Here is a 17,207-nt window from a genome sequence, read left to right as displayed (position 1 = left end):
CAATACCAGAGCCTCTTGTGTTTCTTTAAAAACACAGGTGTTTTATGTGCATCTGCACGAGCTCATAAGATGAACTTAATCCTCTGTTGAGGCTTTAAGCGTCAGAATAGCCGCCCTCAGGTGTGGACTAGCAGAATACTATGCTGGTGTTAATGAAAGGTGAGAAAAACAGCGCAGAAGCAGCAGAAAGAATGAATGGACAGAAGGAGAGTGTATGTAATTATCTATTGTGGGTATGAAGTTGAAAACAGAGTAGTGAGTAAAAAAAGAAGGGAAAAAAAGGTCAGAGTGAGACACGGAATAATAAGGTTCACATAAAGATAATACAGATGGAAAAGAGAGGAAAAAAAGCAGACTAAAGGCTCATTATAACAAGGTGACTGCAGATTAACACTGGACCGTTAGCACATCTGCTAACACAAACACACACCTACAGTATTTATCTGAGCGCCCATTCGCACCACACTCACGTATAGTGCAAAAACAGAAGGACAGAGCACACACACACACACACACACACATACAGACAGACACACAAAAACCTGTCCCTCCTCAAGCTAAGCTCCACAGCAGCACCTACTGGTCCCAGTCTGCTACCGTTCTGTCTTATTAACATCCAAACACACCCACAGATCTGCTGAACCCTCACGCAGAAAATGCACGCTACACACCTGCACAAACGAAATCCACACGCACAGAGACACAGATACGGCCCATGTTTAAGCTACATTTTGCATGCACATAAGAGGAACGCACACTCAGGCGAACATACGCCGACTCTGAGGTGATTTATGAGCGTATAGCTCCGGTTTGCATGATTTATCCTGCTAAAGCTGCACCGTGCACCTGAGGGACTCAACCCTCCACTACACACACCGCATGGAGGCTTGTTAGTTGGGAAGCAGAGCTGAAATGTGTGTGAGATTTGTTTTGGTACATATGCTTGCAGTGTAATTGTGTTTTGTTTTATTTTGCACACAGTCTCTACTTTGGCATCATAGTAATGTGTGCTTCCCAGAGCGTTAATGGAATCTTGCAGTGTGTGTTTAAAGGTTTGTCTTATCAAAGTATCCTCCCAGCAGATGTGTGTCGTGTGTGTTCAGGTGTTTGTATGAGCGCGCACACTGACATTAACATTCCTGAACAGGTATGTGTCGTCAGGATGTCTGTGTAACTATGTCCCCAGTGAGCTGTGTGAAGCCTCCATCCCGCCATGAAAGATAACTCGGTCCCTCAGCGGTCTAATAACCGAGGACACACAGCAGCATCACCAACACACACCGACGCAAACCCAGTTTTCACACCGACCGCTACCAGAGCAGTTATAAAACCTGACCTCCACTAACTCATCATCATTAACTGCAACGCAAATATCACCAAGCCCCTTTGATGAGGACTGTAGCTGAAGGGTGCTAATTGGAATAAAAAAAATAGTGTCACATTAACATCAGTTCTCAGTTATTTTAATCCACCTGGCTTTGATGTTAAAAATGCCACCAGAGGTTTGCTTTAAAGCAGGGGTGTCAAACATACGGCCTGTAAGCCGAAAACCGGCCGCCAGATGATCTAATGTGGCCAGCGGGATGACTAAATGTAAGAATTACAGAAAAACTACATGTGACAAATTGGCATTTTCCCATTTTGTGTGGTTACTACAAAATGCATAACAGACTTCTGAACTTGAAAACAACCAATAAAATCAACAATTTTTTAATTTTATTTTTTTTCCCCACAAGAAAAGCACTCAGTGAGCGCAGAACTCCGCCAAGGCTGTTCATTCCTCCATTTGTGTATTCAGAAATCACGGCAACACAGAATCAGGCCATTTAATGTAGATCAACCCACAAACTACACGAATAAATTTTTTAAAATCCTTGTGCACAGCATGTATGGAGACCGAATTACGCGACCGAAATATGTAACGGACAGGGTGAATTGATGCAGGCAGCTGACATAGTGTTCACTTTTTGTCATAGTTACAGTGACGCTGTGCCGCTATCTTAGCCTAGCCGCGCTAGACCCAGGTCTGAAGACGCAAGGGTCTAGGAACTCTCGACAGGGAGGGAGGCGGGCTAAAAGGTTGTCTTTCAAATCACTCTGCAGCAACGGGGTAGGTATACAACCAATCAGCGCAACGAATAGGCTGACGTAGTTCCTAGAGCGACGGAAATCAGAGGATGCGGTAGTTCAGTGAAGCCTTATTTATACAGTCAATGGGTGAAGCTCAAGTATATTACAGACATGTTAACAGAAAGATTATTCAGAGTCGGTGCTAATGGAGCTTAACGACTGTTGTCATTTTTGTTGTCGACCCTGGCAGAGAATTAAATTCGTGCCATGTACGTTGCCTAGCGCGGCTAGGCTAGTTGTTTCCGGTTGTTTCTGTCAGAATCGTCGTGCCTCTGTCGTCACTTAGTTACGCCCGCCTTCTGACTCTACACTTCATGGTGATTCGTCGGCCAGTTTTAGGAGCATCCAACCTCGAGGCTTACCGAGGGTAACTAGACCCACCCTGGCAGAGAATTAAATTCGTTGCCATGGGTTGTCTAGCGCGGCTAGGCTACCGCTATCTTGCAATGATGCAAAAATCTTTAACAAATCCGTGGATCCAGACTATAAGTCGCATCACTGTCAAAATCTAATCACATGGTCCTTGTGTCATTTCTGACTTCCCTGAAAATTTCATCCTAATCTGTTAATCCTTTTTCGAGTCATGTTGCGCACAGACAGAATACCAGATGGAAAAACAAATGTATGCTGGTCGTCACACAACTCCGCCATTCCTTGACGGAGTAATTCTATTTAAACGAGACGCCCGATGTATTTGGCCACCTAAAGTCATTCACTACTTCAAGCTAAAGGACAAAATACTACAAGTTTAGGAATAAACTCCTTCTAAAACATGAATTTTAACAAAAGTTTTCTTTTTATAATCTTGTGCTAACAAATGTGACAGGCAAAAACATCTGCAATCCAGTGGGCCTCAGGTAAGGATCCCTTTAGCGTTTGCTCAAAGCATCTTCACAGTCTTTAGTTTTTTTTTTGTTTTGTTTTTTTTAAAGGTAAACTTTTCGAGGACAATTAATCTAAGTGTAGCTAAGACATTAATTAAGATTTTAAATAATTTGTCGACCTTGACAAGTCATTTTGATCATAAAGTAAAACACTATATTGTTCAGTTCCTGATATGCAAGTTGTAATGTGTAAATGATCAACTGAGGACTTATTTTTCTTAAGACATTTCAGATTGTTCATAATGTTTTGTAAAAAGACAGTTCAAAATGTATGTTGTTGCACTAAAGCAAAGAGAAACGTTTGGAGTTGTGGTTACTTGTAGGTTATTATTCTGTTAATTTGCTGGTCCTGCCCACCAGAGATCACACTGGGCTCAATGTGTGTGGAATTAGTTTGACACTCATGATTTAATATGTGCTGTGGACGGTATCCGATCACTTGTGAAGCATTTCTGTTGCTTTGCTGTTGTGTTTTGCCTTTTTTTTTTTTTTTTTTTTTGCATCAAACCCACAAAATCTCACCCGTCAATCAATCACTGTGCCAACAGTGGTGACATTTGTTTCCTTTGGATTTACAGCTGACAGAAATCGACTTTCTGTTTATGCTGCTCGTGTTCCTGCAGCCACAATAGCTGTGGCTGTCTGAGCACGCAGGTCACCTGTTTTTTCGATTAAAAAAAACAAAACAAAAACAACTGCTGCTGGTTGTAAAAACATAAAATGCACCAATTCTTAGGGGCAGTACAGAAATGCTTATTGTCTTATTTATATTAGACCTTCATGTATGGCTACCATGTGACTGCTTTTAAATCCTATCTTAAAACATCCAAGGAGCCAAATCCAGGAGGCATGTTTGAAAGGCACGCCATGTTTTTTTTTTGTTTTTTTTTTGGGGGGGGGGGGTTGTTTTTCCCCCCACTATTGGTAACACTTGTGTGCACTCAGAAGAATATTTTACATATTGATTCCAGGTTTTAAAATTTTTTTTTGAAAACTTTCTTTTTCATGATTTGCCGATACTTCACTGTAAGGTCTCCACAGATGACTTCATTTCAATCTCGCCTTAAGACATTGCATTTTGCAACTTATTGTTTTATTCATGTGACTGTATTTTACATTCCTCTGTGAAAAAAAAAGTTAACCAAAGCGAGAGTAAGACATTTAAATAATGAAACTCCTAGATTGCAAAGGATTCCTTCAAAGATGATTCTTCCGCAACACAGAAATCTGAAGATAACACAATAAGGGAATTGATTATTTATGATTTGAAGATCATTAATCCACACTGAAGAGGCATATTTGTCTTTGTTTGGATGCTTAGATTATTGTGTGTCCTTGAGTTTAACAGTACGTGCAAGTGTTGGTAATGCTGTAAGGGAAGAAATCAAGATTCCTGGTTTCACGTTATCCGGCTGCAGCTCGAGGTATCAGGAATAGAAGTGTTGTCAGAGCTCAGGGGAAGGCCTCCAGGCATCACACATACATGTGGAAAAAAGCCTACGGCTGTCCTGTGCAAAGCGCACATCCCCGACTAATAAAAATTTCATGTAAATATAAAATCACTTTTTATCTTAACTGCAGGAGTTTGGAGTCTGTTTTTTTTAGCCTCAGAATCAGAAAACATCGAGTGTTTTTCACTCATAAAGGAGGGAGCATGTCTGTGAAATTTCAAAAATCATACAATTGGTGAGTTTTACAGGACATGGACGAGGACGGTACCAAATTTCATACAATGGTCATAAAAGATAAATCTACACACAAATGCACACAAAAAAGAGATGTGGAAAAGAAACAGAATGAATGAAGCAGACAGAAGAGCACACACGCCGTGACATCCAAGTCCTCAGAGACTGTTGTCAGTCTGCAGAGGTGAAGCCTGACCCAGACGAGGTACAAGGTGTGTGTGTGTGTGTGTGTGTGTGTGTGTGTGTGTGTGTGTGTGTGTGTGTATCGAGGTTCAGCTCACTAGCACTGCAGGTGGCTCAGTGGTTTTGGTTTTTCATCTTAATTGGTTGATTTGCAACCCGTCTGCAAATGCTTGAGTTTTGTTTTTGTTTTTTTGACGTGCTCACCACCGACACACAAAAACACATTCCTAAATGCACACACAAACACATTAATGCACAAACACACACACACAGATGCATAAATGCCCGTATGGATATGCACACAGATACACACAGTTTGCAGTGCAGGCCTCTTTTCTCTGCCGGCGCCAGCACCTCCAACCCGCTCTCATTAATACACACTCGACTGACAGCTCGCTGTTGCCATGGCGACCCCCTACCTGTTGCCAAAGGAGGCGGAGGAGGAGGAGGGGGAGGTGGGAGTTTAGGGGCTTGTGAACGCAGCTCCAAACTATTGCGCTTGAATTTTTTCTAAATTTTTTTGTGCCGGCGCTGCTGCACGAACACGCACAATTAACCACTTTGGAAGGGAGAATAGTTTCATTCATTTCCATGCAATTCAATCTGGCTCACTTCAGTGCAAAGCAATGCCTCCATTCGGTGCATTTTTTTTTTTTTTTTTTGTTATGAGAGAAGTCAAATTCTCCACAGGAATAAAAAAAATAGGCCGACTTCATTGTGTGACGCTCTATTCTAATTCTTCTCGTCATTTTCATACTCGTCTGTTCCATGTTATTCATTCCGGGAAGATAAGATGAAGCTAACTTGAGGAAATTGCTTCTCTTAATTCATCATCCCAAGCTGCTCTATTCTAATTAAATCACTGCATATTCTATTCTCGCTATGCTATTCTTCTTTTCCCCCTCCTCCATACCATTCTATTTTATATTCTTAACAAAGGTTTAATACACTGCTGGAGAAAACAGCTCTCTGGGCTAATTGTGCTGTGGAGGAATTATGTAATAAACTGTAATTTTTAAGTACACAGAAGCTTCGTGGTCAAAAATGCATGAAAATCGGCAGCATAAACAAAACATACCAAAATCATATGAGCTTCTTTGCTTTTATGTTTTCTCTTTTTACTTGAAGTTCATCCTTTGTATAGTTCAAAGGATGTGTCAGCTGCTTTTCTTTTCAAGGAGATGTTTGTTTCTGGTGTTACTTTGTACAACTACAACTTTTTATTATGAAGAAAACTAAAAAGTCATTATATTCTCAACGCTTTATTCACCTGTCAGTCTGTTCTGCTGATCTGCGCTGCTTGCTTGCTTGCTATTCTGCTGGAATAAGTCAAATAAATAAAGTTACACACCGAGGTACAGGCATCGGGGCACAAATATACAATGTTTTGTATTAACTGTTGGTTGCAGTCGAATAAAGGTCCTGCACATCCATGTTACACCTACACAGGTGAGGCTTCCTGCTAAAAAGCTCTGCTCAGTAATGTGTGGGTGTGTACAAGCTCCTCGGGATGGAAATCTTAATCACTTGCACTAATTTTGATGCATCCGCAAGGCAGGAGCAGCTTCCACCGTCATTTTTATTACATTAAGGTTCACATTAATACAGACAGAAAAAATTCTGCCCACCTACGCCAACATCGTTTGCAAAATAGCTCCAAGCACACGACAACAGAAAAATTAGTAAAAAAAAAAACAGGAATGTAAGGCTACTCTACACGCACAAACATCAAATAACAGAAGAATATCCAGCTGACCATTCAATAGAACAGTCGTTTACCACATTAACAATGTCTAGACTGCATTTCTGATTCATTTAATGTTATCTTCAATGAAAAAAATGCTTTTCTTTCAAAAATAAGGACATTTCTAAGTGACCTCAAACTTTCGAACGGTAGTGCATCTAAACTGCCATTCTGTAAAAGCTGCACTTCATGAGGCGCTTGAAAAATCTGTTTGAGCGATCTAAAATGTTGCTTGAATGCGGATGAGAGGCTAAAACAAAAGGGGAAGTATTCGCTTTGCAAAGTAAAGCGTCCGTATCAGTGTGGACAAGGCCAACGTTTTTCACATTATTCCCGGCACAGCTTCACCCACCTTCAACCAGCGCCGAGGTCTGAACACACAGAATAACTGAAAACATCTGTGTGGGTGTGCGTGGCCTTCAAACCAAGTTTTCTGCATCAATCAAATGTCTATTACACTATGTATAAAGGCAGTGCTCAAAGTGGGGGCAGTGACTGGAAGCTCGAGCTAACGGCTGAAGCAACTTTTGCTCTTAGATTTCTAATGCTTTTGTTCAAAAGGCAGCATATTTCTCTTTCAAAGTGAGCCACATATCCATATGTAATTGCCAGCCTGCCGTTCCATCAGACGCTGTCAGCATCAAAGTTTGCCCACAGACTAAAATTTCATGAGGTCAGACTGAGATTTAAGTCGGTTTATTTCTATACAGAATCACAAACAAAGAGTCTGGTTCTGTGTATAGGTTTGTTCCAACAAGATGAATGCAGTGATGAGGCGGGTTATGTGGTCATCACAACACCAGAGGAAGACAAAGAAGCGCATACACAACTTATTAAAACACCAATCTACAATCCACCGTGTACACCAACAGACCTTAGCCCCTAACAAAAGAGATTTTTGGTCCGTCTGGTAAATCCCATCTATTCTTTCATTTGATTGTCTAAAGAAGGCTTTTCTCATCAGCCAGCGGAGTTGCAGCATCCTTCCTGGAACAAAGCAAGTCAAGAGGAGCTTAAATCAATATGTGACTTAAGACGGTGACAGCGAGTCGTTCTGTGGAAGACTGAAAACTACAGAAGCAGCTGACAAGGCCTCGAGCTTGTGTGTGTTACGGATAAGAAGGGATCTGACATCACGTGTGAACATGTTACTTGGATTTGATTGGGTCATTTTCTGAGCAAACGTCACCTGTAACCACGGACTGGTTTCAAGCAATACCGGTCATCATAAATAATAATCTATTTTTTAAATTATTATTTTTTGGAAGTGTCCTAAATGAATGAAATTACTTTTTACTGCTACAAATTCCTACATACGTATTTAGGCAAGATAAGGCACGTTTATTTAAAAACAACAATATATGCACAAGGTAATTCAAAGTGCTTTACAACGGCAAAAAAAAATTAATTACAAAGATGATTTAAAAGGTAGATACTAAACGCATGTATTAAAATCATAGAAATAAAATATAGTTTAAACAATAAAATAAACATGAAATTTTATGATAATAAAAAACAAAGAAATCAAAACTAAGATAAAATTTACAATTTATTTACAATTTCTCCCTCTTTTCAAGGAACCTCTCCAGTGATGTTTGTTTTTACTAATTTTGGCAGAGGTTAGATTGACGGCTTCATTTAATGGCCGGGCATGAAAACTGACAGAGTCAAGTGTGGGAAACAAGCACAGACGGAAGTGACAAGAAGACGATTTAGTCGTTTTTCAAAATAAAACACCCTGTAGACTCTGCCAGAAATACCCATCCATCCATTATCCATACACCCCTTAATCCTCATTAGGGTCATGGGGGGGCTGGAGTCTATCCCAGCTGACTTAAATTGAAGGTAGGGGACATTTTGGACAGGTCACCAGTCTGTCACAGGCCTATATATAGATACAAAGAATCACACTCACATTCACACCTACGGACAATTTAGAAATATCAGTTAACCTCAGCATGTTTTTGGACTGTAGGAGGAAGCCGGAGTACCCAGAAAAAATCCATGCATACACAGGGAGAACGTGAAAACTCCATGCAGAAAGATCCCAGAAAGGCGGGGATGTTCTAGCTGTAAAGAGACGGTGCTAACCACAGAGCCACTGTGCAGCTCCCGCCAGAAATAAATAACAAAATAAACATTTTTATTCTTTCTGTGCAGCACGGTGGTTGGGGACCGCTGACCTAAACAACACGACACCCTGTCAACAAGCTGCCTCTCACTATCACACACAGAGAGAAGCAGCATTAAACAGGACAGACACACAAACACACAGCAGAAGGACACACAGACGAATGTAGCTGCTCATGTCACTGTGAGGCCTGTCACTAGAACGAGCAGACTGCAGGGGGGGACGTGTGTGTGAGCGTATATGTGCGAGTTGAGGAGGCCAGATGGCCTTCAGCAGGTCATTAATACCGACCACCATCCTGCAGTCACTTCCAACTACTTAACCCCCTTCATACTAAAGCCTGCTGCAAGACAGATGTGGAGAACGCTGCATTGCTACACTGATAAATGGTGAGAACTTGTTGCACACTTAACCCTTCTGCGGAAGATCCTGTTTACAGAAAAGGCTCATTTAACACCAGGAAAGTTTGAGTTGGAAGGAACTTAGGAGAGTTAGAAAGTGCTGCAGGTGCTGATAATAAATCAACATGTTTGTTAGAAACTGTTTTTGTAAGTTTGTTAGACTGTGATGGGTCTTAATGGTGACTTAAAGGAACCGGCACAAACACAGACCAACATAACACTTAGATCTAAGAGTTCCACTACAACACATCTTAACCAAAGTATAAGATAGTATAACTGTGTAATGTATTCTCTTCATGCATGTGAAGAGAAAAATGTACTTGAAAAAACCCAAAATCATCAACAAAAACAATGCAAAATTGTTTAAATGTCAATCTTTTGGTGCAAAAAAACAAACCCAGTAGGATTCAACTTATGAACGAATCTTACATTTAGCATTTAACAATTATCAGAACTGCTATTTTGTTCACCAATTCCGGATAAAACTAATGACTGAAAAAAGTGCTGCTTTGGTTTTGCTGCAGCTTTGTCTCTTTACAGCCAATCAATCCTTAAGGACAAACGGTAAAAATCTATTTTTTAAATGCATATGGAAAACATAAAAAAACGAAAGCATTCCAACACAGTTTTGAGTTCGAGTTTGTGCTGCTATAATTACTGACGCCAGGATTTAAATTTTTACAGCAGATGTACAATATATTGGTTCCAAATATAAATTATCTGTGTCCTCAGTGAAGAAAAATAGGCATTGTCCCTGAAAAAAACAACATAATGGTTGGCCCCTAGCTATTAGCCCACTGAGTTCTTCAAGAGGGAGAAGAAAATAAAATAAATCAGTGAATCCAAGAATCACGTGGCCAAGCAGCAAGTCGGACAACAGTTATACTGACTTTGGTTATTGATATGGGAAGAAAATCCACAAAAGCTACAAGTGATGGTTGTCCACACACAACCCAACACAAACCAGCAGGCTTCAGCTTTAGCCAATCATTGGTACATCAATGCCCTTTTAAGCCTCTCTTGAAGAAACTCAATCTTTAGTTTTTGCGATGGAGTATGTTTAGAACAACAACCAAAGTTTGGCCATTAAGTTCTTAACTTCCCAACATATGATGCCCAAGTTGCCACACTTTTAAAGTTCTACTGTCATGTTCTACTAAAATTGGGAAATTAGCTCAGCCTGGCTACCAAAATTAGACATTTCAAGTCTTTCTGTTGAGTTTCTGCTATTGGCCTCCATTCATACAGCTGGTGTTTGCAAACTTTAACAGGTCAAAGTTTCAATAAAGAATCCAACAATTCTCGGAAAGATGAAGGGTCAGAAAAGAGGCAGATTTTTGTCCATGAACTCACTGTACATTCAACATTACACACCGGGTGTCTCAACTGCAAGAAAAACACATATATCAGAGTGTGTTCCCAAATATTACACTTGGATTCAAACCGCATCGTTAAGAGTGTTACTAGAATAAAGGTGTCAGACCACCGATCTGAACCAACTGCCATAAAAAGATAAAACGCTGCTTCATATTTGTTTAACTCACTCTGCTGATGCAGTTGTTTTTCTTACATCCTGATATTTTGAAAAGGGAAACTTCTAACCCAGTTTCTTGCAATACAACCCCAAGTATGAAATGAAGGATGGTTGTGGTCACGATGCATTATCACATTTCATTGACATATTCTAACGCAACTTTGACCCGAGTGGGAAAAGATCTCCTGACCCTGCAACATTCTGGATATCCAGCTAAGCAGGACCATATGTACTGTATGTGGCTTATGTCATTTGTTATCAGCATAAAGTTATTTCTCATTGTATGATTTAAGTGTCATTGTGGATTTATGGTGAAAATTGTCCACTTTTTAACCTCTTCGCTGTGGCCCAGTGGGAGTGCTAGAAGTGGGTCGGGCTATGGACTGGATCTGGGGCACTCAGTCAGGCTTTCACAGAGCTTAGTGCTGATGGGTAATATCTGACGGTGAGACTGACTATAAATCTCCGAACAACAGAGGGCTGAAGGTATCTGCTGCAGACTCCATGTAAGGACAAAGACTCCAGGACACTCATCTACTAAACATTCACTTCATTTTCCATAACATATTCCAGAGACGTCTTATAATGAACAGATAGTATACACACACCGGTCACTTTATTTGGTACACCTGTTCAACTGCTTGCTAACACAAACAGCTAATCAGCCAATCACATAGCTGCAACTCAATACATTTGGGCATCTAGACATGATCAAGACAACTTGCTAAAAAATGAGCATCAGAATGGGAAAGAAAGGGGATTGAAGTGACTTAGATTGTAGCATGGTTGTTGGTGTCAGATGGGCTGGTCTGAGTATTTCACAAACTGCTGATCTACTGGGATTTTCATACGCAGCCATCTCTAGGATTTACAGAGAACGGTCCCAAAAAGAGAAAATATCCAGTCAGCAGCAGTTGTGTGGACTAAAACGCCTTGTTGATGTAAGAGATCAGAGGGGAATGGGGAAACTGGCCGGAGATTATAGAAAGGCAACAGTAACTCAAACAACTATTGGTTACAACCAAGGAATGCAGAATACCATCTCTGAAAGAACAACATGTCCAGCTTTAAAGAAAACTGACTACAGCAGCACAAGACCACACTAGGTGCCACTCCTGTCAGCTAAGAACAGAAAACTGAGACTACAATTGGCACAGGCTCGCCAAAATTGGACAATAGAACATTGGAAAAATGTTGCCTTGTCTGATGAGTCTCGAATTTCAGCCGTGACAGTCAGACAATCAGAATTTGGCGTAAACGACATGAAAGCATGGAACCATCCTTGTATCAATGGTTGTGGCTGGCGGTGGTGTAATGGCGTGGGGGATATTTTCTTTGCATGCTTTGGGCACCTTAGTATCAACTGAGCATGGTTTAAACACCACAGCATACCCGAGTATTCCTGCTAACCATGTCCATTCCTTTATGACCACACTGGGCCATCTTCTGATGGCTACTTACAGCAGGATTACGCACCATGTCACAAAACTCAAAACATCTCAAACTAGTTTCTTGAAAATGACAGTGAGTTTACTGTACTCCAATGGCCTCCACAGTCACCAAATCGCAATCCAATAGAACCTTTGGGATGTGGTGGAACAGGAGATTGGCATCATGAATGTGCAGCCAACAAATCTGCAACAACTGTGTGATGCTATCAAGTCAATATGGAATAAAATCTTAGACGAATATTTCCAATACCTTGTTGAAAGTATGACACCAAGAACGAAGGCAGTCCTGAAGGCAAAAGGGGGTTCAACCTTTTAGTAGCAAGGTGTACCGAATAAAGTGACCAGTGAGTGTATATTGATTAGGATGAAATAGGAGTATGTAATAGCCAAGCAACCTGTCACAAGCAACATTTCTAACTTCACTTCTTAAGGAAATACACCATTGCACATTTTTCTATTGAAACAGCACCGTATTCCAGATTCTTTTGTATGCAGTTTTAATGGAATATAGGAGCATGGTCTTACCTGTTCCTGTCTCTCCAGCCAGCGGTCCACCATGGGGTGATTGGCACTCAGTGATGACCGGGCCGTCTCTCTCTGAAACTCCCTCTGATTGGCCCATGTCCCTGCATCCCGAGGCAGGCTACGATACGTATCCATGCCTTTACCCTGCAGGGAAAACAGGCATTTAGCAGAAATGCCAAAGCAAAAGAAAGACCAAACAATTGAATTTCTCTTCGGGGATCAATAAAGTCATTCTATTCCATTCTATTATTTACTTATTGGAGACATGCATAAATATTGGTTTAAAAAGCAAAATGGAACAGGTGCAAAAGCCAAATTTGAATACTACAGTGAAGAGATTTGGTGGATATGTTCAAGACAAAGGTGTTCTGAGGGTGTTTATTCTATGATTCAACATTTCTATCCTGGTGGAAGTGATCTGGCTTGCAAAAATATGTTTACATGTGACGTTTTGGTGCTAGATCTTCCCCGGATGTGACGCCTAAACATCTTTTTGAAAGTAAGCATGTGTCTCACGTAATGGACGTACAAAGAGTTCCTCTATCTTAAATCCTGGTCAGATGAAAACACCTCAATCCATAAGACACACGCAAATATTGAACAGTTTGATCAGTGCAACAATTATATGATTGTTATCCTATGGCCTTCAGAGTGACCAGATTTCAAATCAATTCAACATCTATGGGAGATTTTGGAGTAGCATGCTAGCTGTTAACATCGCCAAAACATGAAGTGAGAAAAGATCTTTTCGAGGAATGGTGTTGAATCCCTCCAGTGGAGTTCCAGAAACAAGCAGAATTGATACCAAAGAGCATTGACACTGCTAAGACACTATATGTTGGTTTTTCCTTTCAGCTCCAGTTTCAGAAATCCACTCCATGAACTGCAATCAAGAGTCACATGTTGCTAAAACCAGCTATGCTGATGTAAAAATTAAGTTAAAGGTCAGGTTTGCAGGCATAAGTAACAGTTGACTTTGGGACTTTTAGGTTAGCAAAGATGACATTTGCAAATCTGACGCACTGACTGAAACTGGAAATTCTTTGTCATGACAGATATACACAAGCTGCAAATCAGACACTGTAGAGCTACATCTAGTTGTATTTTTAATTTTGGCAAGCAGCTTCTCTGCTTTTGGCACCCAGCTGCCTACCTTCCTCTCCAGGCTATTTGTGCCAGAGGAATGGCGAGCTTTCAGGAAGCCAGCGGTGGTGGACCAACGGGTCGGGTTCTTCCTCGACGGCGTGCCTTCGGTTTGGACCCGAGAATCGCCGCCACTGCCACCGAACGGTCCGTTGATGGTGAGCAGAGCGGGGTCGCTGCTGCGTCGGACGTGAAGGGGCATATCTGAGAGCGAAAACAGACAAAATAGCATTTTAGCTACAATATTAGAATTGAGAAAATTCTAAGAAATGTAGACAGTTTGCTCTTCCTTAACCTGGAAAACATTCTATGAAGAAATATAATCACTGGATTTTTTTTTTACTTGGTTATAGGAAAAAGCCACATTGAGGATCTATGCTGAAAAAATACACACCCTTTGCTGTAGTTTGTAAGACTCAAGACAAAGATTTAATATTATAGTTAAGGATGATTGATGCAAATATGCTGAACAAATGATATTTCTCAAACAATGTGGGCTAATAAAGGAAATTAATCACTGAAACTCCATTATCAGCCAAATGTGAATTAATCAGATTTATCACCAAAAGTCTAATCAGGCAGCTCCAGTTTCTACTTTAATGTCCTCTCCTAACACACAGCAGCAGCAGCAGCAGTCGGAGCAGCAGAGTCTGTGTGGGAACAACAACATGAGGAAGAGCCTATTGAGAAATGCCGGCGTTAGAGGATGCCTTCCATTAAAACTCTTCACTCTGTTTAAAAAGTTGCAGCGCGTGGGCGGCGGGCCAAGGTCCAAATAACAACTCCAACAAGGGCAGAAAACCTCCACAGCCTCCGTTTGTGCATGACGCACAACGTTACAACAGCAAAAAAAAATCTCCTACTTTTCAGACCTCTGCAAATCCCAAAGCTGATCTGATTGGCTGAAAAGGAACCCACCGGACCACACAAGAGAGACGGATTGAAAATGAAATGTAATTGTTTAAAAAACGTCGTCTTTGGATGACAAGTGTCATGTTCTCATGTTCTTTTCCCAAACATTCTGCTGTTGCATTCAAAGGATGTGTGTCTGAATCAACAGTTGTGTGTATTGTGAGTAAATGCATGAAGACATTGACCGTGTCCAGCTGAGTGTTTGTTTCTGTGTACTTTCCAATAAACTGACGAGATCTGTGTGTGTCAGAACACTTAATACTTTTGTTTAGAGATGTGTACATTTATGCAAGCTGAAGTGGAGCTCTGTGTGTGTTTCTGGGGGTTGTGAATCTTGTGTTTAAAGGCTGTGTGTGAATGATAAGTTAGAATTTTATGTGAACACAAACCAGTGGATGTGTGTTTGTGTTTTGAAGCATCAGAGCCAACAGCTACAGTAGTCATTGAGAGGCTGGAGAAGTGCTTGTATATGTGTGTGTGTGTGTGTGTGTGTGTGTGTGTGTGTGTGTGTGTGTGTGTGTGTGTGTGTGTGTGTGTGTGTGTGTGTGTGTGTGTGTGTGTGTGTGTTGAAACACTCATGCACTTGGCTGAGCGGTGCTGTTGGGTCACCCGGAGCGTGGGACCTAAATCCCTCTGAGCTGCAGGAGGCATGAGGCTCTTTGGGAGATGAAGTTCAGGAAGGGACACAGTTCTGACAAGTCTTAAAACCAACTACTGCTACAAATGCTGCCGTAGGTGGCTTTGGGATACAAGAATGCAGCTCTTCAACTGGATTACAGTCATGAGAAATGTGTTGTCATTTCACATTTTGTGTATTTAAACTGTACGGTTGAGAAATCTTCTGTATTTTCGGATAGAGGATGACCTGGCCCTATCTCACAGTTTGGGTTCGCATCACTGATTGGTATCCACACAAACTTAAGCCTGATAGTTGGTTTTCATCCACTGTCACACATATCACAAAGGGTGAGCACAATATGTGGCAGGACGCCAGAGATGCAGCATTATCAATGAACAAGGGTTTAATCAATAACACAAATTCACCATCTTGGACTTTAGTCTTGTCCTGACCTTGTTTTTTTTTTTTCAATCAATGAACACATATGCCACTAGGATGTAGGAACACTCCCACGTTGTCTTAAACACATTAGATCTGGTTGGAGATCATTAAGCGCCACACATGCCTTTGTCATTGTGTCTGTTGCTAGCTAAAATCCCACAACGTTCTCTGCTTGCCAACGATCTTGTATCTGTTCCATTCAAATCAAATGCTTAACAGGTAAGGAATGGCACTGCAATCTGGCAGCAGCTTTGTCAAGCAAAATAAATGGATATTAGATGAATAAAACTGCCTAAGATACCACTTCCTGAATCAAAATGATAATCAAAATCCTTCAGTGACTGGAGTCACAAAAACTGCCTGCTACTCAACGCCTCAAAGACAAAGGAAATGATCATAGATTTCCACAGATCCAAACCCCCTCTTCAGCCAGTGAACACTTGTGGCGTGGACATTGAGATGGTGACATCATATAAATATTTAGGTGTCCACCTTGATAATAAGTTGGACTGGTCTACAAACGTAGACTTCATCTACAAAAAGGGCCAGAGCCGACTTTATTGCCTCAGAAGACTTCGATCACTAGACATCTGCAGTAAGACGCTGCAGATGTTTTATCAGTCTGTGGTAGCAAGTGTCCTGTTTTATGCTGCAGTCTGCTGGGGAGGCAGCATAAAACAGAAGGATGCAAGGCGTCTGAACAAACTGATTAAAAAAGCTGGCTCTGTGGTTGGAATCCGATTGAACACATTGGAGGATGAGGTGGAGAGACGGGCACTGAGCAAGATGGAGGCCATTCTGACAAACATGGATCATCCACTTCACATCTGCCTCAATGAACAACGAAACATCAGTGGACGGCTCCTATCCCTGCTCTGCAAGACCGAAAGATTTAGGAAATCTTTCTTGCCATCAGCAGTCAGGCTATTCAATTCAAAATTAAACAGATAAGAACCCTGACAACTGAATTTCCCTTCGGGGATGAATAAAGTAATTCTGATTCTGAACTGACTCTTACACTCCTCTACTTGTGTCCTGCCAGTAGTCTAAATGATGCCTCCTTGGTTCATAACTTAAACAGTAAGGGAATCCACCTGGTGGCACAACCAGGCATTACAGCTAAGCTACAATATGTTTTCTATCATGTATGCATGTGGTAAATTTGAGGTTTTGCCATCTTTTGGAGCTTGTGAAGCCGCAGTGCACCTTACCTCTCAGCAATACATTCCAGACAGCTCGACAGAAGCTGTACAACAAGATCTGTGACCACCAAAAATATGTTAAGCAGGTATATCTGGCTCTGGAGCTGCACTGGTGTGAGCCATTCTGTTGGTTCCGCTCTTTTATCCTCATCCGAGCTGGATTTACCGGGTTGTCAAAGTGTAATTTTTTTGTTAATTTTAAATTAGTCAGGTAATTTGCTA

General features: G+C 41.1%; 1 protein-coding gene across 1 annotated transcript in view; it reads right to left on the bottom strand.

Annotated features, from left to right (window-relative positions):
• Positions 1-17,207, bottom strand: part of pard3ab (par-3 family cell polarity regulator alpha, b) — a 335,934-nt gene that overhangs the window by 188,131 nt on the left and 130,596 nt on the right. Inside the window, exons 4-5 of the mRNA XM_051953203.1 lie at positions 13,822-14,015; positions 12,669-12,812 (exon numbers count right to left, since the gene is read on the bottom strand). Coding sequence (XP_051809163.1) covers positions 12,669-12,812; positions 13,822-14,015 — 338 coding nt within the window. The remainder of the gene's footprint in view (positions 1-12,668; positions 12,813-13,821; positions 14,016-17,207) is intronic.

Source organism: Acanthochromis polyacanthus, chromosome 9, assembly GCF_021347895.1.
Source record: "Acanthochromis polyacanthus isolate Apoly-LR-REF ecotype Palm Island chromosome 9, KAUST_Apoly_ChrSc, whole genome shotgun sequence".
In the NCBI taxonomy this organism is placed as follows: Eukaryota; Metazoa; Chordata; class Actinopteri; family Pomacentridae; genus Acanthochromis; species Acanthochromis polyacanthus.
The sequence above is the reverse complement of the archived record's forward strand: the minus strand, read 5'-3'. Positions and strand labels throughout refer to the sequence as shown.